Source organism: Centrocercus urophasianus, unplaced genomic scaffold (assembly GCF_019232065.1).
Source record: "Centrocercus urophasianus isolate 14NV4802_14NV808 unplaced genomic scaffold, USGS_Curo_1.0 seq_18, whole genome shotgun sequence".
In the NCBI taxonomy this organism is placed as follows: Eukaryota; Metazoa; Chordata; class Aves; order Galliformes; family Phasianidae; genus Centrocercus; species Centrocercus urophasianus.
In genome coordinates, this window is record NW_024884733.1 from 11606757 (window position 1) to 11631311 (window position 24555).

At 39.3% G+C, this 24555-nt stretch overlaps 2 protein-coding genes across 7 annotated transcripts in view; one reads left to right on the forward strand and one right to left on the reverse strand.

Annotated features, from left to right (window-relative positions):
• AGL (amylo-alpha-1, 6-glucosidase, 4-alpha-glucanotransferase) overlaps window positions 1–830 on the reverse strand; it is a 35824-nt gene extending 34994 nt beyond the window's left edge. Inside the window, exon 1 of one of the 2 annotated variants that reach the window (XM_042819366.1) lies at window positions 711–830. In XM_042819366.1, the coding sequence (XP_042675300.1) occupies window positions 711–792 (82 nt within the window). In that variant the 5' untranslated portion in view covers window positions 793–830. The remainder of the gene's footprint in view (window positions 1–710) is intronic. The other variant, XM_042819365.1, reaches the window with a different exon arrangement.
• A 1002-nt stretch (window positions 831–1832) lies between these two features.
• Window positions 1833–24350, forward strand: FRRS1 (ferric chelate reductase 1). Of its 5 annotated transcripts, XM_042819456.1 has the most exons (18): window positions 9659–9741; window positions 10706–10856; window positions 12752–12895; window positions 13884–14079; window positions 14298–14434; window positions 15264–15358; window positions 15979–16129; window positions 17013–17192; window positions 18142–18240; window positions 19559–19706; window positions 20263–20379; window positions 20953–21068; window positions 21345–21431; window positions 22238–22335; window positions 22490–22548; window positions 23328–23471; window positions 23922–23983; window positions 24089–24350. In XM_042819456.1, exons 4-18 carry the CDS (start codon window positions 13884–13886, stop codon window positions 24179–24181), a joined length of 1782 nt encoding a protein of 593 aa, XP_042675390.1. In that variant the 5' UTR covers window positions 9659–9741; window positions 10706–10856; window positions 12752–12895; the 3' UTR covers window positions 24182–24350. The 5 variants fall into 5 exon arrangements, with proteins under 5 accessions (XP_042675394.1, XP_042675395.1, XP_042675390.1 ...); XM_042819460.1 differs by lacking the exons at window positions 9659–9741; window positions 10706–10856; window positions 12752–12895 and adding exons at window positions 1833–1924; window positions 7564–7666; XM_042819457.1 differs by lacking the exon at window positions 12752–12895.
• The last annotated feature ends 205 nt before the right edge of the window (window positions 24351–24555 follow it).

Here is a 24555-nt window from a genome sequence, read left to right on the forward strand (position 1 = left end):
CACTTCTTCCCTAATAACATTTCTAGATTATGTTGTCAGAAAGTTTTAAAACTGATACACTTGAAGGGAGTTCTTATTCCCAAGAGTCAAATCTCCATCCTCTTTACTGAAGTACTTAAACATGAGACTCCAACAAAAAGTGAAAATAAGCAAAAGAGTTTCATGAGCAATAACAGTTGCATCATGAGAAAAAGGTTGCTAAATAGACTGGCTTTGACTTTAGAACCTGAATTCGCTGACCAGCATAATAACACACCAGTTCTAGGTGGGATTGTCTCAGGGAATATGCTTAAGAACACTTTCAAAGAGAAATATCAAGTTCATATTAGTATGCAGCCAGAACACCAATGCAGCACAGGCTCGGGAAATCTGACAGGCAAGATAAGATTTAGGGTCCTGTATTCTCAAGCGTTGCCTTGAGCATTACAAAAGGTAATCTTTACTCTGTTTCAATATTATTGTATTAAAGACGAGGTGTTGCATAACACAGCACGGATTAACACTACAGTTTGATTTATGAGGACGTTTCAGGGTCAGTACAGTCTGTTCGTGCAGGGAGAGCCTCGGTCCCACAGGGGCCGCATGAAAAAACATTAGAAGAGGGAGAAGCGCAAACAGAGCCCTACCACAAACCAGCCCCGGCCTCCCTCCCTTTCTCGCTGCCCGAGGGCGGCGGACAGCCCCCGCCGACCTCCCACAACCCGGCCCACCTTGCTCCAGCCTGAAGAGGGTCTTGTCCAGCTTCTCCATCTCGTTGAGGTGCAGCACCCGCGTCTCCTTATGGCTCGGCATGGCTGCCGGCGGCCGCTCGCGGCAGGCTCAGCGCGGGCGAAAAGCGGCGAGCCCTGCCGGGAGAACACACACAGACACACACAGCCCCGGTCAGCGGGCACCCGGCAGGCAAGCGGCCGGCCGCTGGGGAACGCCTCCCGCCTCCGGGCCAGCTTACATCTTCCCTAGCCCCGGGGCGAGAGGAGACGGGGCGCGGGCAGGGAGGAGGAAGGGAGCACCCCGCCCTCCCCCGAACGGCGGCACCCGAGAGCGGTTCCGACCCCGCAGCTGCCGCGGCCGCCCCCGGGAGGGGGAGCCTGGCACCTGTCACTCCTGCCCGCCGGGCCCCTCACGCAGCCCTGCCCGCGCGCCCGGGCGCCTTCCATACTCACGAGCGGCCCGCAGCGGCGCGCGCGCGGCTCCCGGTGAAGGCGGCGGCGGACGGGGTCGGGACAGCACAACCGCTCGCGGTCCGCAGCTCCGGGCCGGACGGCCGTTGGCGCAGCCCGTAAAAGCGGCTACAAACGCCCTCAGAGCGCCTTTCCCCCGCCCCTTTTCTTGCTTTTCTGAAATAAACTTTACCGGTTCCGCCCGGCCCCGCTCCGAGGCAGGCGGTGCCGGCACGGCTCGCGCGAGAGCGATGTTCCCGCCCCGAGGCTGCGGCCGGGCCCGCCCAGCGCTGCGGATGGAGCTGGAGCTGCCGCTCGAGGCTCAAGCAGCACGAGGTGGCGGCGCTCTATTTTGCAGCCGGGACTCCCGGCGGTGCCTCTTCCGTACAGTGCGAGCGAACGAGCACGAGAGGCTGTCCGGCGGGGAGCTCGGGCTCTGGAAACAAAAGTCTGCGCGGTGTGAAGGGCATTAATGGCAGCCTGGACACCCGGCGCGGCTGCCGCGTTTGCTCCCCGAGCGCCGCCGCCTTACAGCCCGCCCCGCCGTAGGGGAGCCCGGCGCCGAACGGCGTGCGAAGCGCTGTACGCAGCGTGTGCCGAGGGCTGCCAGCTCTAGACAGCTTTCGCTAATCGAACGCGAGATGTTTTCGAAGAACGCTGTTGCCCGAACGGCTGTCAGCAGGCGGCCCCGCGGCGTAGCGGCTGCCTCGGCCCTGACGCCGTGAGCTGCTCCCGCTGAAAGGTCAGCCTCGCATTTTTGAAAGGTCAGTCTATTTTTATGGTCTAGAACTGCATTTAAAAAAAAATTGCTTCTCGATTTACAGCCCCTTCGCTATACTGTTTATTTCCAAAGATAGTGTACTTAGGGAACTAGAAGTCTGCAAGACCATTTAGATTTAACCATTTGCTTCCAGTCACCCAGTACACCTCATACCTGTGTCTTGCTGCAGGGCATTCCTCCTGCTTCACTGCCCCTAACTCAGTTTGCTAAGCAGGCACATTCTACGTGCAGGATGACTTGCTGAAGCAGAAGCGCAGTTCTATGCACACCCTGTTCTCTCTGCACTGGAGTAGTCCTAGCAAAGACACAATGTAGCCTTTGAGTGCTTACAGAGGATTTTAATGAAAGAGTGCAACTTTCTTATACCAGCAAATAGCAATAGAACAAGAGAAAACGAGGGGAGGTTTAGGTTAGGTGTTAGGAGAGATTTGTTATTCAGAAGGCAGTGAGGCACTGGCCCAAGGCTGCTCAATCTCTGGAGGCAGCCAAGGCCAGCTTGGAGGTTGGATGGGATCTGGGCCCCCAGATGGTCTCTTGGGCCACTTCCAAACCAAGCCACTCTATGATTCTCCTATGAATTTTCAAGAGGTATAGAAGTAAAAAAAAAAAAAAAAAAAAAAACCACACCAAACTCAACAGACAAAGTTAAAAGATATGACCATATCTGGTCCTCACAGAGCCTTGCACCAGTGCCTTTGCCTCCAGGCTTTCTAGAGGCCTATCACATACTGCAGACAGGGAAGGATATAGAGATCTCATGAGATTTCTGCATGAGCAGTGAACAGTTCCAAGAGAGGAGGAGCAAATAATACCTGTGTAATCACATCCTTTGCATATATAACTGCCCTGAAGCACATGTTTCTGAAAAACAAGAAAAGCTAGAAGGCCATTCCTGAGTACAATTTCACTAGTACTAGTAAGACCGTCTTCTCTACTTGAATTTCCATTGTAAGTAGGAAAACTCACTTCAGTAACTAAATCTTCACTGACATCTGGGCAATGTATACTTTGAATTCAGACATGTTTTGAAATGCATCCAGGTATATGTTAAAGAATTTGAGTCTACCAAGAAAGAAATTAGGAAACAAAACTAGCATACAGCCTCTGATTCCAAATCCTGAAGCTGTTACATTGGCCAACATTTATGGCAGTAGCTAGAACAGACATCAAGAATCTAAATGAAGGACTTGATGCACTACAGAACAAAAGTTCAAGTAACATTAAATAACACAGTAATTAAAGCAGTGTAATTTCACTGGCCATCAGTAAGAAAAAAAGACTATTAGAAGGTTACTGAATGAATATCCCAGCTTTTCTAATCCTCTATGTCCATCACTTGATATGCTGGCAAATCTTTAAAGACTTCGGGCCTGTTTAAATTCAGCAGTGATAAATTAAGCATGCTTTCTCATTATGGGAATCACACCAGCAAAATCTAGCATTGTTAACATCGCACAGAACACAGCCAACAGCAGTTACACATAGCATTTATTGCACAGACATCTAAATGGTGAATTTCACAGTGCCATTTCATCTTCATGAAACACGTGATATGCTACAGTAGGAAAAAGTCAATAACAGCTTCAGAGTAAGAATGGACACCATATCAATGTCATTTCAAGGAATTTTTTTTCCCCCAAGCATATTCAGAACCTTTCAGGTTCCCCCCTTTCCTTCCATACACACCCTCCTAGTACTATCTTCCTTTCTACATTCTGTTCCACAGCACAATATTACAGAATACTTCTCCTAGGAGAGGCCTCTATACACTTTCGGGTCACACTTGAGTCCTATTAGTCATGGCTGCCTTAAAGATTAACTTGAAGGTGCAGCAAAGTAGAATACTTGCAGGACAGTATTTTTTTTTTAAAGAAAGAAACAACTCGCAGAATAGTAGCTCCCTATAACAGGGAAAGTAAATTAGCACAGAGAACTTAACTGAACTTCAAGCTGCCTATGTACAGGAAATTATTTGATTTCATAAAATCTAAAGTGGTTTTAGCATTGTTTTTCTCAACGCCTCACTGCCTGATCTGTAAATTGATGAATACTGCACGAAGACACAAACAACAAGAATCTCTAGGTTATTTTTATTATCTCTTCTAGGTAGAACAGATTGCAATAGTTTGATATGAAAAAAAGAATAGTAGGCACAACTAAAATAGCATTCATAAGTAAGAAATCATATGAGATGGAGAGGCTAGGGCGATAATTTGTTCTTACCAAACAAATAAAAGCCTTTTGCCCCACCCAGTCATCTGGAAGCAATGGTTCAAACCGCCAGAGCTGAATTTGGAGCCATCACGAAGTTTTGTACTCCAGAAAACACTTATTTTTATGGTTTTGTTTTTATTCCCACCTCTGCCATTCTCTTACTCTTAGGTTTCAAACAAGTCATACTTCCTGCCAAAACATCTGTATAAAGCTACACTGCCAATAATTATTTGAATATAAATTTGTGAAATATAATGCATAATCTTTAAATGAGTCCAAAAATGATTTTACTGTTGTTAACGTAGCTATATTGATTAAGATATATTTGACCACAATGTAGCTAACAATGTCACACTGATTTGGTATTATGTTCTACTGAGAATGTCATGACTTGGCACACACGATTTTAAACTAAGGATTCGAATGGTATTCTTGTATCATTTAACTTAGCTAGATGTAAAATAAAGCCACATGTGCCAGACCAGATTTTTTAATTTAGCAAGTAGAATTTATTACACCAACTTGCAGCATTTTCATTTTGTTCCAGTTAACTCTAGTAAGATATACTGAGACCTAAGACTTCAGATGATCTATTCCTAATGTAATTCTAATAATGTTTTGTTGAGTGAAACTGCTCTTTTTTAATATTTCTTCCTCAGAAGTAAATATTTGAAGTGCTTCTCAGGCACTCCATTTTTCTTCACAGTGCTCCTTCTTATTGTATCGAACTGTCACAAGAGTACCATGGACATTTTCATGGTCTATTGAAATAACTATTCTTAAATCTTATCCAGATTTGAAAAGCCCAACACAGTTGATATATTGCAGTTGAACAACATGGAGCAGTTTTTAGGTATTTTAAAGTCTCTGCAAATATTTGTCTGAAACTGGCTAAAGTAACAGCTAAAGTCCTTGCAAGCATACTCAGCTATTACCACACAATTACCTCACAGGGGTGCTGTGCAGGTACTAACAAGCATGCCACTGCATCTTGCAAAGAGCTCATTGCTCATTGAAATCCCCAGGGAAAAAGTAAATGTGCTTTAACTTGGAGCATCCACACACAAAAAAGACATCTCCGTTCCAAACAGAGAATGAACGAATTCTCAAAGGAGACAGAGTAATAATTACTCAGAGAAAGGTGGAAAAATTGGACATTGGTTTCTTGTGGAAAGCCCTGTAAAATCAGATTGGAAGGAATAGAAAATTAATTCTCAGTCCCAGAGCAAGGAAGTCAAAAGAAAAAAGAAGGGCCAGTGTGCAGAAGAGCATTATACTAGATCTCAATTCATTTTGTAGTTTCACACAACAGATTGTGTCACCAAGCGTTAAGTGCCATAAACTGAGGCACTTGTTACTCAGTGCTTCTACCAGCAAGTTGCTCCCTGAGAATTAGAATAAAAGCGTCTCAGCACATCTTGCAGGTATAATGAAATTAATAATAAAAATAAATACCTCACAGAAGCGGTGAAGAATACAGAACCTCAAAGAAGTTAACTGTTCAGTACTTTTTTTGAAGAAGCTCCATATGTGCACTTCAGATAAAGTGATGGGCCACATCCCTTGAAGTGGATAGAGTGATTGTATTGCAGTACTTCATCAACTGACTTAATTATGTTGCATGCTGAGTTAGGCAGGAGCTCTAGGAAAAGCAGCAAGTTGTTACCGTATCATAATTCCTGGACAGGCACAGCTCAAATTGCTAGAAACCAAAATCAATTCTATTATTTCAGATAAGCAAACAAGTAGTTTAAATTACTTTTATGCCAATGCAGAAGCTCATCATGATACAAAGATATTCCATACATACGTAACAATACAATAGAAAGCACAGCAATAATAGTAGGATAGTTAAACCCTAGGCTACAGTAAGGGAGAATAAACCCAAGTGCAGCAGCCACAGGCACACAAACAAAGGAAAAAAATCACAGAATCACAAGGTTGGAAACAACCTGCAAGATCATCTAGTCCAACCACCCTCCCATTCCTATTAGTACCACAAGCACTAAACCATCTCTCGTAGGTCCTCATCCAGGAGCCTCTTGAACACTACCAGGGACGGCGACTCCACCACCTCCCTGGGCAGCCATTCCAGTGCCTGTCCACCCTTTGAGAGAAAAAGTTTCTCCTAATATCCAACCTAAACCTCCTCTGGTATAACTTCTGGCCGTTTCCTCGGGTCCTACTACTTGCCTGGGAGAAGAGGCCAGACCCTTTTGCAGCACAACCTCCCTTCAGGAAGTTGTAGAGTGCAATGAGGTCTCCCCTGAGCTTCCTCTTCTCCAGACTAAACAATCCCAGCTCCCTCAGCCACTCCTCATAAGTCTTGTGCTCCAGACCCCTCACCAGTTTTGTTGCCCTTCTCTAGACACGTTCTAGGGCCTCAATGTCTTTCTTGTAGTGAGGGGCCCAAAACTGAACACAGTACTCAAGGTGCGGCCTCACCAGTGCTGAGTAGAGGGGGATGATCACCTTCCTGCTCCTGTTGACCACACTATTTCTAATGCAGGCCAGGATACCGGTGGCCCTCTTGGCCACCTAGGCACACTGTCAGCTCACGTTCAGCTGAGCATCAACCAACTCCCCCAGGTCCCTTTCCTCTTCACAGTCATCCAACCACTCATCCCCAAGCCTGTAACGCTGCATGGGGTTGTTGTGGCCGAAGTGCAGGAAAAAAAAGGTGCTTACCTTCAAAAGGCCTCTAGAACAGAGGAACCCCCCCCCAGCAAAACACTCTTACTATGCCCCTACTGGCCCTTAAATGAGGTCTGGGAAGGGTGGATCCTGTCTTCACGCCTCCCAATCACTCAGCAGCATTGCATACACCTGAGCTCCCCTGGGTTGGCCCTGCCTTCTACCAGGTGCTCTATCAGTACTTCAAGTTGTGACTTAGCATTTCTGCTACTGAGTATTTAAGCTGTTGACGAATCACAGCAGGGACAGAAAATTGAAGTAATTTTTTGTGGTGAGGGAGTTGTTATTTTCCTTTGTGGCTGCTGCCACCAGGTGGCTAATTAGTGTATTTGATTATAACCCATAAATACCGTTTCTCTTTTACCTCTGGATGGTAAGTACTTTTGTATATATTGTATATATTATGTATAAATATGTTTCCTAGAGCTGTTGTTTTTTTTTTTTTTTTCTTGTATGTGATGCAAAAAATTTAAAAATAATTGATAAAGCAAAGATGTCATTAGTAGATAAAAATTGAGCCCAAAGGAAAACATATGCGGAAGGAGTTTTTCTGGAGATCAAAGAATGCATTTATCATTTTGTTGGTTAAAGGGTAAGTCAGCTGATAAAACTGCTGAGTTTCAAAATTTGCTGAAATTCTAACAAAGGAATTAAACATGGAGAAAAAGATTTCATCTTCCTTTGTGACTTTTACCTTCATTTGTTGTCTTTTAGATGGTTAGAATCATTTCAATGACTCAAGTTTCCCTTTTCTTTGTGGAGGGGGGAAGAAAAAAAATGTGAAAACTGCATTGTAGGAAAAAGACTTCATCCTAAGGTAATTTTTTTTTTCATTATTTTCCTAATATGGACTTAGCTAAGGCAATAAAGCTGGAACGCTTGAAAATCACTTTGTTTAAATTTAGGCATGTCCTGTAGTGATAACTTCACCAGTAACACAAAGAAACTGTTTGCTTAGTGCAGATGTGTATAGAACCTGAGTGTGGGATGGCCTTCTAGAATGCCACGGTTTTTCTGCATGGTTAGATTAATAAATAAGAGGAAAATTGATTATAGGGAACTACATAATAGCCTGGGGTCTGTTCAAAGCTAGCTGTAATGGCTTATTGTTTTCTATGTTACTTTATGATTAAAAAACACCACAGGTATCAGTAGATGCAGTGGAATCTATAATAATTAATTTTCAAAATTATATGTTTTGCATGTTACCTCAGTTCTTAAGCAACAGAGATTTGCCTTCATGTTCTTACTGTGCAGTTATCTTTGCTTAATTACTTTTGCAATTATATGCTTTTTCTTACTTTCTTATAGCCTTGTCAGAACCTATTAAAAAAAGAAAAATCAGGTCCTTTTTATATTTGATGTTATTTTCTGTAACAAAGGAATTTGTTTGCCATTTGACATAATCTCCCTCTGATGTAGTTCAGTAGCAGAAGTCACAACTTTATTTCTCTTCAAATTTGTAGTAGAAATAAAAGCTGACCTCCAGCGCTCTATGTCTCTAACTGACAATGTGGTTAAGGTAGAAATCTCTGCTTAGCAATAAATACAGTATTGTTAAAATACATTAATACAGCTATAACTGCAGTACATTTTACAAAGATATGTTTGTGGCCTTTTATAGTTCATGTTTGAATTTACTTCCTTAATACTACTTGAATACTGATGCTTAAGAACAAATTAACATGCAGTATTACTTTTGTATACTTTTATATTTCTAACTGTTTCAGAGGCATAGACCTCAATCTGTCAATGGGTCAAGACCTTAAAATAAAATCTTCAACATTATTTGGATATTAATTCATACTTAGATTGTGTAAGCTGTGAACTCGGATTTTGGAATTCTGCTGTATTCAGGTGATGAAACTTATAAAGAAAAAATGACTAAATCGATGTTGTTTGACATCACTGGGAGTGCTCACACTTCCTAAAGGTGTCTGAATCACCCAAGTCTCCCATCAAGTATTCATTAACACAAACACAATGCTTCTTTCTGTGGGAAGGTGAAATTCCTGTTCTACAGAAAGCAGGTAAGGGCAAACTTCTCCTTTCTGCAAAAAGCCAGAAAGAAGATGTGTCTAGAGGTGTGTTTGTTGAAGTGTCTGACTTCTCAGTGAGAATCTTCTGGAAAATGCTTAATAGGTGCCTCTGTTTCAAATGGTTGCTCTCAACAAACAAACCATTATTTTGTGTGCCAGGTAAAACCGGAGGATCAGTTCTGCCTACAGAGGTCACGCTGTAAGCTCAGCCAGTAGGAGTTGTGGCAGCTCTACTCGTGCTTTGTAGGGTGGGCTGTGTGCAGTAATGCTGTGTTTCTAGGAAATGACTACTTCTTGTTCTGCTGTTGTGTGTGAACAATTGAAAACTGGGTAATATGAAGAGAGAGAAATTTCAGAGCAGGCTGTGTATCTGTCAGCTTTGCCAACAAAGATCCACTTACAAACAATACATAGTTGCTTCCTTGATTAGTAAATCTCGACTGTGCAAGCACGTCTGTACAAGCATGCAAACAGCACTGCAAATAAGCTCGGCAGGGAAGTGCTTTTACAAGGATAAAGTCTGGCTAAAACCTGTGGGGCGAGACTAGCTGCAATCAGTGCACCCCTCACCACCCCCGGTTCTCGGAGGCAGGAGAGAAATCCCGTAGCCGGGAAGCCGCATCCTACAGACCCGAGCCGGGGCAGCGATGCGAGCTGTGCCGCTGAGGCCCGAGCTGCAGGCGGCGCCTCCCCTCGGGCCGCCCCTGCCCGCCGCCAGAGGAGCGCCCGCGGCGGAGGGCGGAGCCGGCAGGTGAGGGGCGGTCGCGGCAGCCCGCCGTGCGGGGACGCGCTGGAGGGAGTGGGCTGTGGGAGCTGCTGCGCTGCCGGCGGGCCGGACGTGCTCGAAGCATAGGTACAGCGAACCTTCTGAAAGCTATCTGCACTTACTAGAATGGCTAGAGCAATTATGAAGCAGATTAAAATCTGGCGAACTTTTTGAAACGCCTCTGAACTGCTGCGTTACGCGCAGGCGTTTCTGAATCTCTGTAAAGAGCTTCTGGGCGTGTTTTCAGTAATGAGGTTTAAGCATTAAATAAGAGCTGTAAAAGTAGGCTCGGGCTTAATGCACCTGAAAGCACAGCGCTCGAGTTCTTCTGGTGTCTAGCTTGCTTCTTAGTCTTCTGTAGCCATTGCTATTTACTTTGTTTTGTTGTTAATATGCAGTGGATGTAGCTAAATGAAGGCTGTTACAGTTGATGCTGTGCTTGAAATTGTTAGGGAAACTGAAACAGGGCCAGTCCTACATCAGCCTGCAGCTTAGTTAAGAGGGCTTTTTGCATAGGTACAAGTTGGTAAGGTTGGGGTCTTAATGGTTTATTCACAGAGCAGCTGTTCAACAGAAGATTAATAAAATAATTAGGTTGAAATCTTTTGCTCTTGTCCATTTTTTGTAGAAGATATTGGGAAAGAAAGGGAAAAAACAGGCAAAACCTTATCATGTTCCCTTTTCGAGAATGCCTACCCCTCTTCTAAAAGAAAGTATCTTTTCAATATAATCTAATAAGCTATAAAATCATGCTTTCTATTTGTTATTTGTTGTTTGAGGAGTAAGGTATGAAAAGTTTGTGGCTATTTATTTATTTTTTGTTATCCCTGTAATTGCGCCAGAAGATAATTGCAGTAATGACTTAATATGAAATTGCTCTGTGGAAGTTCAAACCAAAGAAGCTGTGGGGGTAGTGCTTCGTTAAAACTTCATGCAATTCAGCTGAAGTCTAGAAGGTTGTGGGCTTAGCTGGGGGGACAACCATAAGATATGTGCCTTATCACTCATAAATGTTTCCTCTGTAGCATCTGGGTTCTGTTTCTTGTTGTAGAACTTCCTCTGATCCCGATAATGATAAAGATTAACACTGAGATGCAAGTCAAGTAGAAGTTAAATGCGTTCTATGTTCACTTACTACAAGTAGAAACTTAAAGGCAATTTTATTTAGACTTCATCACTGTAGCAGAAAGATTGGCTGTAATGTAAGTACTTGTATTTAAATTTATAGAAGTTTGTTTAGAAAGAAGTTAGAAGTCTTAAATTTCTCCTTGAATGTCTTCAGTGTAGGAAGAGCATGAGGATGAGGCATGTGTGTTTTGTCGTCATGTGAGTCTAGGTGTGTGTTCCTTTTTCCATTCTGAGAAGTAAGGAATTATTGTGAATGTGAATACTGTCTGTTTTCTGCCCTTGCTTGTGCAGCTGTTCTGATACCACAGCATTTAAGTGAGCAGGAGAAATTAACCCGAGCTCCTTTTCTTAGAGGGAAAAATGATTCCTGAACAATATGGTTCCCTGTTTCTGTTTTTTAAGAATGTATTTCAAAGGAAATGTGGCAAAGTATCATGTGGGCAAAGACATCTTTGGTTCTTACAGCTTATTCTGCTTTAGACAGCTTTTTCCTTTTCTGCTTGCCCCTTTCTCTTATGGTGCTCTGGAGATAAATTTTGGCCATGATGGCTTTTATTCCTTTTGGTTGGCAATGTCTTTGTCTCGCCTCTTTTCTCCCTCTCTAAAACTAACCTTAGGTTTCATACTATGCAGCTAATGAAGTTCTGTTAAATAATTGAAAGACAATTTCTGCAAAGAGATCCTATGTTTCTGTGGGAATTGTGCTCATGTGCTCTTTGAGTTGCCAGGACTTTCTAAGCTTTCTGTGCCTGCAGAGACTAGGAGTCTTTTTCAATACAGGAATAAGTAAGCTTAAAGTGTGCAAGTTTAGCATGGACCCTCGTTCCCTGTGTTTTCTTCAGAGATACGCTGATAACACAGAAACACTGCCATGCAAGTGCTGTGTGTTTATAGATAGCTGCCCCAAGAAACATCTCTCTAACTTTTAATTCTTCGGTTGTTTTGTGGCCAGTTCTGAAGCCACATGGTAAATATCTAAATCAGGCTGCCAAATTAGCCAGCTGAAGGTGAGTATCTGTGACTTCTTTCATCCTTTCCTTCTTGGTGGCTGAGGGAAAATACAGCTGCTTTTTGTCTTTAAAACTGGATGGGTTTAATGTATCCATCTAATAGACCACTGAACTCCTTCCTGTGTTTTATACAAAGCCTGTTGGATAATCCTTTGCAATCCAGTTACTAGCTAAAGCTGCATGGATGTTTTTTGAGACTTTTCATAAAGATACAAACTGATTAATTAGCTACAGAGTGACTGATGTTATAATAATGTTTCCTGTCTTCATTCAGCATGTTTTACTCTGTAGGTGGAGGATGTGGAGTGCTGGAGTATATTTACAGGTTAAAAGGGAAAAGGGACTTTTCAAAGCAACTGAGTAACAAGTTAAAGAATAAATTTTAATCTGGAAGGTGCTATTCTATATATATATAAAAAAAAAAAAAAATTATCTCAATTCCCTGGAAGTACATAGAGAAGATTACTACAGTTAATCCTCTTTCAAAAATAATAATAAAAAAATAATTTAAAAATTGCTTCTCAGTACAGCACTTCTTTTCCCATTGTGGTGTTGGGCATTGTTTGTTCATCTGCAAGCTTTTGAGTCGAGGGAATCTGCCAAAGAGTATTACTTGTTTCAAATCCTTACCACATCCTCTGCTATTTCAACTAGAACGTGGACCTGCTCTTTTTTCTTGTCTCGTTGATATTCAGCTTTATCTCTTCTGGCAGCAGCTTTTTTTGAAGATTTCTTTTAGATGTATAAGTGAATTTAATACTTCAATTCTTCTGAAGCTTAGTTTTTAGTCTCCCAAAGACTTCCTTAACATACAAATCTCCATCAATGAATTTATTTCATTATTTATTTTATATATAATATGTCTATAATAAATATATATATATATATGAATATATATATATTTCACTAATGACATCTTTTTTTTTTTTCTTTTTTCTTTTTTTCTTCTTTTACTTTAGATATCAGAGCTCAGCTTGAAACAGCTCTGTGTCCTTCTTATCTTCACAACCATATGTGCTGTCAGGGAACTTCGTTACCTGATGTTTCTTATCACTTAGTGCAAAATGGACATGACTCTTCCATAAAGCAGACTCGTTTGCCTGGTACATGGTTAACAGCTCCAGCAGAACAACTTTTTTTTGGTCCAAAGATTGAAAGGATGGTGTCTTAGTTCTCCTAGCCCATTGAACATAAAAATTCTGGTTGACCTAATCTTTCTACAAATACTGGGTGCAACTGTAAGGCCTTCATGCTGCTGAGTAATGAAAGATACCACTGCTTTCCTGAAAACAGTATTGTGTCAGAGCAAATAATCACATAATAAATTCTGAGATTAAAGGGTTCTTTTAACTGTAATAGGCTATTCAGTAACATGACCTCACATGGTTTTTCATGTTTCTAGTTCCTTAAAGAAATCATATTGCTTGGATTTCCAGCATCCGAAAGAATTTCTAAGATAGTATTTTGCTTTTCTGATAAAAATATATTTATTTGTCTATCTTCTCGTATCAAATTCATGCCCTTCTTCTTGTATAAAATCTTTCAGACATCTGGTAACTTTAGTCTTCTGAAGAAAGAAGAACTTGTCACCTGAGAGTTCTTTGTCATATGTGGAGAAATAGACACGAGTTGTGGAAAGAAATAGCAGTCTGTGGTGATACATAGCTTGGAGCTATGATTAATAAATGAGTGGGAGTGATGTTAGCTTGGTATTTCCTCAATACCAAAATGAAAACATTTTAAGATTTCTCTATACTATATATTTGTTTAAAGGATTTTTTTTTTTTTTTTTTAGAGAATGGTATAGCTGTAAGTAAAAGAATTTCTTTTAGTGATCTTTAAATTTGCTAAGAAGAATAGCCCATCTATTCGTTATTAATACTCTTGAACATAAGAATGGCCTAAAACTCAATATCCAAGAATGTTCTTGCAATGCTCTGGTAGTTATTAGAATTACAATAAGGGATTAGTGTTTTCTCTTATATACTTTTGTTTGTAAACAGGTTTCTAAAAGTTAGTATTGAACTGACTCTTATAAGATGACTTGCAACCTGCAATCCAAATGTTTATTGTATTTAATTGCTCATTCAGATGGAGCTGCCTGGCCTTGCTTTTGTTGTTTTGATGTTTGTTTGCTTCCATGCATCTGTGGATGGATATCCAAATGGAAAAGTAAGAGAAGCCTGCACTAGCATGGTGCCCTGTCATGGTATCTCTCCAAAACTGTCGCCTGAGCATGTCATTACAGTTAATAGGACTGAATTTAAACCTGGGGACAGAGTAGAAGGTATGATCCCAATTACAACTTAAAAGCTTAATTAATTGCTTCTTTGTACTTTAGTATGTCTTTGCATGGGTAACTACGCCAGAACTGTGTAAGAAATTGAGTCTTGTTCAGTTGCCCCCTTCAGCAGCCACTCAGTGCTTGTGAAATGAGCTGGTTGTTGTGGAAGCATTTCATTTTTTCTCTGCAGGATATTGCAACTTTTGTTTTTTATTCTTCAGTTCAGCTGTCTGGTCCAGATTTTGAAGGATTTTTCATACAAGCTCGGGATGCAGAAGACTTGGACAGCCCTGCAGTTGGTTCTTTTGTATTAGTTGACCGGAGACATTCTCAGCTTCTGACATGTGGCCATACCACGGTACAGTCTACTATCTTAAAATGGGATGTTGGGCACTGTAGTATTTGTAGTAGTTCACATATGTAATAGAGCAGAACAAATCTTCCTACTCCTATTTTTGAGCTCAGTAAATCTCTCAGGAAATTACTATAACTTTTATTATATAGGCATGGTTCACTGCAATTTTGTCTGACTACTTTTATGAGCTATTTAAATTCTCTAGGTCATGTAATACTACTGTAGTAAGGTGTAGCAGGCATAACACAACTTGAGTACAATGAGTGTAATGCTCTGCATTCATATCCTTGTGCTTGTTCTTAAAAAGATGAGTATGTGCTCTACTTGCATTGAGGAGGAGAATTATTGAGGACAAAACGAATGTCTTACAGCGAGGAAAGTTTAGGCCAATTATTGTGGAAAACAAAGGCTAGAACAGGCCATTAACTGACAGAACTAATACAAAGGATAATGTTAGTGGAGCTTTCTTCTTAACAGGTTAGATCACAGTCTCGAGTATTTGTTTTAGATGAATTGGTTTAGCCTCACACAAAGGATTGACTCTGATCATTGTTTCAGTAACCAGCTCAAAATTTATGAACTTATTTGAGCTGGACTGAACAAAGTTCTCAAACTTGCCTGGATGCATTTTTCTTTCTCCTTGTCTTCCACTTGATACATATGGAATCCAATTATTCATTAGTACTTTAAGGCCAATGGTATTGTTGATCATGATTAACTTAAGAAGTTTTTGCTGTGACTGTATTTGCAGGGTAATGGTGCAATAATTCAGGGTTTAAATTAAAGCTCTTTAGTGTGTATTCTGTGTAACTTTTAATATGTTTGTTTTCAGAATTCAGCTGTTAGTCACACAAATAAAGCAAAAAAGAAAGTTGTAAAAGTTTATTGGATTGCTCCTGGAGATGCACCAAAATGTGTGCGATTTCTGTAAGTAGTCCTAATGTTAGTTCTGGCATATTAAAATGCAGAAGATGATGAACATGTGGCATTGTCTGTAGCAATTATTGGCCAGCAACCGGGAAGGGTCCCTGAACTAATGACCTGAAATGTCAACACATACACTGTAGAGTCTACATTAATGCAGGTGTTTGTTCTTTAGGGAAATCTGTGAGATGCTCATTTTATTTTTGAGATGAGAGTAGAATGGAGTTCTGCAATTTGGTATTTCTAGTTAACTGATGAATTCTTGTGCATATATGGTGCTGTAATACAAAGTGTGAATCTTTTTCTCTGTATGTAATATAATTCTCTTCCATTATACTGTCAGCTTTTTTCTGGAACTAAGGGATATAAGTGAAGTTATAAATATCTGTCTTCTAAGACTGCTGTTTGTGCAGGAAGCATGAATGTAAGGAACATGCAGTAGGGTGCTTTGACATTATTTTTCCATTGGTATTTTAGGTATTTTCCTACTTAAAACACAAGAAATGATAGAGGCCAGAAATATGCTACAGGAACAGCAGACTTTTTTTTTTTTTTTTAAGTAACATTCAGCTGTTGATGTATATAGTACTGATCAAGTGTGTGTGTGTGGGGGGTTTCTTAAGAGCCACAGTTGTGAAGAAATACAAGACTTTCTGGGTGAAGATTCCTGGTCCTGTTGTTTCTCAGCCTAATGCACCATTCTCAACAACACCCTTGTACACAACATCAGAGGCTGTATCAACTTCATATTCAGCTTCCTACTTAACAAAGTCTGTAAGTAATTATAAACCCAGGAAGTGCAATTTCTTATGCTTGTGATGAATGGAGTTTAAGACCCATTGATATGGTCTCAGATATTCTGCCCCTAGATTGGCAGAAGAGGGAAGATAAAGATGAGTAACTTGTGTACTGGATACTAAGAGCTTTAGATGTCCACTTTTTGCGTTAGGTTAATTACATTGAATCTGTGTGGGTTAAATGTCTCACATCACACATAGGCTAAGTTATAAATGTTCTCTCAGCTTTTTAAAGGCCAGATTTAAAAAAAAAAAAAAAAAAAAAAAATTGTATATCTGAGAAAAGAGGTGAGAATGGACTTCTTCTGATCTTGATTCCAAACCTCCTATTTAGTAACTGCAGGTTCAGAAAGTTTTGATTTAATCAATAGTATTGACTTCTGTTTCTTGTGTGAGGGAGAAACACTTGTGGACAGAGAAAGCATCAGTAGTTGATTCAGAGCAACACTGATTTCTAATGCATGTATTGTCTCATTGCTTATCAGTGGGATTTCTACTTTTAAAAAGGAAACAAAGCTGGTCTTCCTTTCTTTCCTACTCTACAGCTGATTTTGACTTCTCAAGATTAAACTAGGACGTTTTCCCCAAAAATTTAAATTTTAATTAAAAAATTAAAATTTACTGAATGAAGTCTTTGAAGTGGGAATTCAGTTTAACTAAAAATACATCTTACTATGTAAAATGGCAATAAATTCTACCCTCTGGTAACTGTAGGAGTGAATTAAGAAATTGGTATATGGGCATAGATAGCATACAAGGAAGTGGAAATAAGTGCCTTCTTCTAGAGTAGGTTGAAAAGGGAGGAAGGAGAGCGAAAAACCCTCATTGCTTATGTCATATTTGTTTGATTAATATTCTAGTTTAATGCATCAGATTGTGGAAATACGAAGTTCTGCCTTAGGAACCCTTCAAACTGTGATCCTGAGAATGCTTCCTGCTTTTTCCTATCCTTCCGTCAAGAGAGGAGATCAGTACTTATTGAAATGAGTGGTCCCAGTGAAGGGTATTTAGCATTTGCACTGTCCTATGACCAATGGATGGTGAGTATCCTATTCTACTTCTCTAGCTTCTTTTGTAATCCTGTAATCCTCGTAGAGTTTCAGTGGTACCTTAGCAAAACATGCATATGGAAAACTGAAATATTTCTAAATTGAAAACAAAGACATTTCTTTCTTATAGTGCCGAAGAAGAGGTAATGACTTTTTATATGTGGTATGGAGTCTTAGCTTGAAGCTGACTTTCTGCAGTAAATCCCCTTATGGATATCTGTCTTCACAGAATCCAAACTTAGTAATAGTACAGTAGCTGTTTGGAATTCTTGGTAAGATCAATCTTGCTTTGCTACCTAAAAGAGAAAAACCAAATCACTATTTGTTCAAAGCTATGTTGTTAAGTTTTCTGAAAACCACTTGAATTTCAGCATCGTTAACGCGAGGGACTCAATTCAATCTTTAAAATGTGTTCAGGGACTTTTAATTGCAGTTGAAGTGAAGGGAAAATGCTGCTGATAAATATGAAATCCATAAAGTAACAGTTGTACAAAGGAGATACTTCTTATTTTCATGTTCCTAGTAAAAGAGAACTTTGTTCTTAAATATTTTATATCTATATGGCTATGAGAAACCACTTCTAACTAAAGAGCTTTTTAAAATACAATCAATATCTGACTCCTATCCTTTTTGGTAAATTTAGTAGAATTATAAATATATAGAACAACTTCTAATAATGTTGTCACTTAGGGGTAGATGGGTAGGGTAAGTCATGATGTGCCTGTGACATCTGTTCGGCTTAATGTGGGTCCCCCGTAACACTGAGATGTTTGTAAGATGGGAAATAGCTTAAAAGCTAGAAAATTTTGTCTCGAGTCTTCTACTATACCTCTGATCAACACTACCAGTTTGTTGTATGTATTAAATCAATGTGCTTTAGGAGGTTGTCAGTAGGAGTTTTTACTAATCTATAAATACTTTTTCCTTTTAAACTTTCTAGGGTGATGATGATGCATATCTGTGTATTAATGAGGACCACCATGTTAGTGTAAGCACTGCTTACCTGAAGGGACGAAGTCCTCCTGTTCTGGATTCAAAGGTATACAGAAGCATCTAAACTTTCCAACAAAAATGGGTTTGAATTGATGAGTAGTCTATGACTGCTTTGTGCTTTTATTTTGAAAAGCAGTTGTAAATAGTAAGTTAAATGTAGAATTCTTTAAAGTGAGAATGGTTAGGCTTTCTCTTCCTAGGAAACTTTACCTTTGAAAGCCTAAATTTGTTTTAAAAATAAGTAATATGATGAGAGAACTCAGTACACTATGTTCTACTAAGGAGAGCATATTTATGAGTTGTAAAAACTTGTGGTAATAAATACAAACCTTAGGTTGCTACGCTGACTTACTGATGTACCTTCTGAGTTATTATACAAAAGATTTTTCTTTCCCCAGATCATTGCCTCATCATTTCTTTGTGCAAGTGATACTTGCAAGGCTAACTTTAAACTAGTTACTCTCAAAATTTCTTTGGATGTATTAGCACAGCAAAAGGTGAAGCAAAATGAAGTCTTGACATTTTAGCTAGAAATATTTGCTTAACCAGGGGGTTTAAAGCAGAAAAGTGAGTTAGGACCTCTGTAGTACATAACCTTGTTAGAGTGGTGAGGTGCTGGAACAGGTTGCCCAGAGAAGCTGTAGATGCTCTATTCCTGGGGTGTTCAAGGCCAGGTTGGATGGGACCCAGGCAGTCTGATCCAGTGAGTGGCAACTCTGCCCATGACAGAGGGTTTGGAGCTAGATGCTTTTAAGGTCCTCTACAACTCAAGCCAGTCTTTGGTTCTGTGACTGCTGATCTTACTCTTAACACTTTCTTATGGTTGTACTGGGCTTTTACTTTGTCTGTGTTCATGGTTCTACAGAGAAGGCTGGTCATTTATTTGCTATTAATGTATATCTTATCTTGAAAGCAGTTGACCCAAATTGTGATGGTCTGACACTAGAGTTAAACTAGATATTAGGGAAAATTAACTTACTATGGGGGTTGTCAAACACTAGAAGAGAATAACTGTTAAGGTAATTGATACCTGGTGCATATCAGTGTTCAAGAAGCATTTAGATAATGCTCTTGATGTGCTTTAATCTTCAGTCATCCCAAAGTAGTTAGGCAGTCGAACTTGATTTTTACCTTCCAACTAAACTGTTTTATATCCAATGCTCTGTTACTGTATTACGATCATCTAGAACTGCAGAGGTGAAAGAATTACCTCTTGCTTTTGTTAGTGTAAGAAATGCTTTATCTCATTACTTGAGATATCACAGGAATACTGTTTGTGTTGCCAACTTGAAACAAGCTCAAGCAGTGGTCTTCAAAGCAACAAAAGAATTGTTTGTCTGGAAAAAATGTTTTCTGTTTCACAGAATGCTCTTGAAGATGTGTCATGGAGGCTTGTGGATGGTGTTCTTCAATGTTCTTTTAGAAGGAATATTAGTCTCCCTACATATAAGGGGAGGTTTAACATGAATGCCAGTTACTACATCTTTCTGGCAGATGGGGAAGCTAGTGAAGGTAAATCTGATGTGTGGTTGCTTTTATTTTTTTTTTATTAGCTCTAATTGAGTTGCCCCAGTATAAGATACATTATCTGTAAAAATTAGTATCCAAACTAAGGAGTTGATTTCCAAGCTTGTGTGAGTCACTTTGTCCAGTCATCTTTATTGTCTCTCAGATTTGCTCTTGGAAAATAAAGTAAGCTTACTTGTATACTTGTGTTGCATGCCCACTTGATCCTAGCAACTTTTATCTTCTTGAAGGCTGGGTGCATCCATTTTAAAATGGAGAATAGCATCAGCAGGAATTATTCTTCACATCTTGTGTGTGTAGAGATCTGTTTTCTCTGGAGGAATGATTGGTTCTTGTACGTTAAGTACATACAAGGTAGATTAGAAGACATCTTCGAATTTTGATTCACAAGCTGTGTTCCTACCTTATTTCATGTTAGATATTTTGTGTAACTAGCCTCCATGGTGACAGTAGGGTTTAAATTCATAAATAAGGATTAGATTTATTTTGCAAGTGCTGTAACTCTCATATGCCTTAACTAAACAATTTTATCACTGGTTAGGTGGTCCAATATATAAACATCGCCGTCAGCCTCTGATCACCGATGGAATGTACAATGTCACAGGCATTCCTCAGGATATTGGAGGTTCCCGCTCCCCGAGACTTATCAAGGCTCATGGTAAGCTGCACTTTTTAGCTTTGACTTCCAGTCCAAGATCGGCCGAGACTAGAGAGCTGTTTTACTCACTATTGTATAGTAGGTATTTCCTCTTGTCTTTCTGTCATTGGCATTATACATACTGTTGGATAGCAAGATCTGAGACTGTGAAGTCAGAGTAAAGTTATTGTTTTCTATTTCAAGAACATTTCAAGAGAATTTTCTCAATTGATAGTCCAGAGTCAATGAGAGGATTATTTTCTCATACTGAAATGTAAACCAGGCTCATGAGAAAACTGTCACTCATTCTGTTGAAAGCTTGTAATAAAGATCAATTATCATTCTTTGTATAAGCTTGTATGAGCTACTCCATCATGCCAAGAGTGTTGTAAACATCTTTATATGGATGATCCTACCTGTTAGCAAGATAAAATGCTACAGAATTTTAGACAGCACTAGGTGATTAAAAACTTATCAATGGCGTATTCTGACTGTATACATACAAAATAAGCCATTAAAACACAGACTGAAGCAGTATTAACATGCAGTTGAATTAGTCATAATTAACTGTTTCTTTTTTTTCCTGTTTTTCAGGTGCACTGATGTTTGTTGCTTGGATAAGTACAGTTAGTATTGGTGTAGTTGTTGCACGATTCTTCAAGCCTGTCTGGACTCATTCATTCTTATTTGGAAAAGAGTTATGGTTTCAGGTGTGCAAAATCTCTCCCATATCTCTAGCTGTATGTTCTGCCTCTAGTTGGCAAAATTAAAACTTACTGGATCTTAGAAATAAGAGTTCAAATTTGATGTTGTTTTCTTTATTTAAACTTGCAGAATAACTGCAAATCAGAAATTTACCTACTTCACTAGTAAAAGCAAAGTCCAAAGAGGCAGCTAAGAACATTCTTACCTACAGATCATTAGATGTATTTTAATATTTACTAGAAAAGTTATGGAGTTTCTAAATGTGAACTTCATTTTTCCAGGTGCATCGTACGCTTATGTTGACCACCGTTATGCTTACCAGCATTTCTTTTGTATTGCCTTTTATATACCGAGGTGGTTGGAGCAAAGTAAGTGTAGTTTTTATTTTTAACTCTTACTAATATAAAAGTAGAACCAAATGAATGAGAAGTAGGTCCATTGCTGATTGATATGTTATAACTATTGTCAAAGAAATTTCCTGTAAATCTGTTAAGAAGGCTGACTTCAGATTCTAGCAAAATAGATGAGGTATGTTCCTGCCTTCAGCAATAAGTGGATAAAATTCCATTGGATTTTCCTTCCTTCCTCTTTCTCCTAAATGAAATCCTTGATTACACTGGGGTTCAGGCAGGGATCTGTTGCTGTCACCTGTATGTTACCTGATGCAAGGTGATTCCAGAAACAGGGAAGTTCTCCAAGAGAATCTCTAGAGAGAATCTCTATTAAAGGTGGGATACAAAAGTCATAGGCATGAGTTGATAGCTAGGGAAAATGAATAAATTCTTTTCGAGTAAAACTAGAACAAATGGAATGAAAGGGGAAACCAGTATTGGGAAGAGTTAAGAAATAGGCCTTTTCTAATGATATGTGGTTGAGGATGAAGAGTTTACAGCATTGCTGCTACAGTAATACCACTCTTCTGTTTAGGTGGAAGAATTTCTTTGTACAACAGAAAAATGAGGCAACCCCTGAGCAGACTTACTCATGCCTCCTTCTCCTTTGGAGAACCACCTCCATTCAGCTGTGTTCTGTCACCATTATCAGTTTAAGCACACTGCTGTTCTACCACTATGATTTACTTTTGCTAGCTTATGTAAAATTAACATATTTCTGATATTTTTTCCTATATCTTTATATGGATAAGATATTAAACAAAAAATGCTTTTATGTTTAGCAAGCAGGTTTTCATCCGTATCTTGGCTGTACTGTGATGGCTCTGACAATCTTTCAACCTCTTATGGCAGGTTTCAGACCATCTCCTCATGCACCAAGGTACTCACAGCTAACTTATTAAATTTTAATCACAGAAATAAAATGTTTTTTTACCTGCTTTAGATAAATCTTTTCAGTATCTGTTTTCAATTATTTTTTTTTTTTTCCTAAACATAATAAAATGCTTTTTTTTTTTTTTTATTTTATTGCATAGGAGGCAATTGTTTAACTGGTTTCACTGGAGTATTGGTACAACTGCTAGAATACTAGCTGGTGAGTAGGAGTGATAGTTGTAACTGTCTTTTATGTGATATGAAGAAACTCATGCTGTTAATTATCTAGACTATTATTCATCTAGAGCATCTATCTGGACATCCAGATGTTTTCTGGTGTGAGGTAAGTTATTCTAATTTTGAAACTGAGGAAAAAACTAACAACAAAAAATCCAAAGGATTTAACAATATTATATGGTTTGTGTTTTTCCTACGCTTAGCCCAGTTTAAGGTGGAGGTGCAAAATTTGTTGTCTTACCTCATAGCTTTCACTTCGTAATATGAATTCTAGAGATTTTTCTTTCTCTTTTTCATGGCTATCTTCTGCACCTTTAAAGGAGAACAAGTGGCTCATAATACCAAAGTGACTTGGACAAATTTGTTCTTACAGTAACAAAGCTCAGTGTTGCAGTCTTGTTTAAATTAACTTACAGGACTACAAACTGGTTTTTATTCTCTTTGTGGAGAAAAGGTTCCGCAGTAAACTTAGTCACAGAAGTTTCAGTGACTGTGGTCATCCTCATAGTCAGAAATGCTCATGCTTTTATGGCTGTGAAGAGCACTGTGCAGGATAAAAACTGGTCTTCTGGCCTTCTTTCTGTTTCCATACCCATTCCATACAGCAAAAGCTTCTTAGTTTCACAGACTCCTTTAACCTCACTCCCTCAGAAACTATAGGTATTTTGTGGGAAATCTGTTCACAAAGGTGTGTTTAAGAAATTTGTTTTATTTGCCCTGACACAGCACTCAGCATCTCTTCATCTCATTTTTACTGATTAGTGGTTACTATGTTCTTGGGAATGGATCTGCCTGCACTTGACCTACCAGACCCATGGGACACTTATACAATGATTGGTTTTGTAGCTTGGCATGTTGGTACTGATGTTCTTCTGGAGATACACAGCTACTGTCTCATACGTAAAGGTACAAGTCTAACTGAACTTATTTTCACCTTGCTTGCAAAAGATCTGAGTGAGCTGAATTTCAAGAGGTGTTTTTTAGTTTCTAACTTACAAGCTGAAGGGAATAACTAGGAAATAATGGTGCACAAATTCATATAGCAGTAAAAAAGTTTTCAACTTTTAACTCATAACTGTTTTGCTCAGCTCAGATCTCGCTATCTTGATTCATTCTATTGAAAGACAACTTTGTTTTGTCATCTTAATGACTGTAACCTACTTTCTGTAGGTCAACCCAATTTTGTTTCCGCTCTAAAGTTTGTGAAATGTCAAATGAGTTCCAAGTGCTTTTCAAATTTGGTGCTTTACAGGAGTGATTTACTTAGCAGAAGTTTTGATCCTATGACTATATGAATACAAAAAAATCCCTTCCTCTTAAGAGCAGACAACTGTATTTTTTTCTTCCACATAACAGTTGAACTGATAGAGGATGACAGAGTACAGATACTGCAGTCACTCACATCTGCAGAAGCAGAAGTAAGTAACCATTTTTACATACCTACCCTGAGATGATGTTTTTAAAAACAAATAGAAAGACTAATACTTCTGTGGTTTTACTTGTTTTCTTCTATTCTCTTGCAGGGTAACCTGTTTAAACAGATTGTGTTAACTATTTATGTCTGTGGAAACATAATATTCCTCATTGCCTTCCTGGCAGCAATCAACCAAGTATGAAATAAGAAATGGAGAACTTTGCAGTGAAGTACCATGCAGCTGAAAAACATGCAAGGAATACTTTCTATTGTGTTTCCGTCAACACATCCTTGAAGATGTGGTTGAAGAGCAATAGCATGTGTACAAGGGAGAAAAATTCAAATCAATAGAATGCTGGAATTCTGCAAAAGCTGCCTTCAGGTGTTATTTTTAATGGGAGTCTTTGCCTGAGTAAGGAATGAAGTTGGTGTTTTTTTTTTTTTTTTTAAGTATAATAATTTACGTGGTTAGAGTTTACAGGCTAAGAAGAGTCAGAAGATGCACTGAAATAACTGTTTTGATAGTCACAGTTCCCTAAACCTTTTGGGCATATTACTGGAAAAACTGGAAAGTGT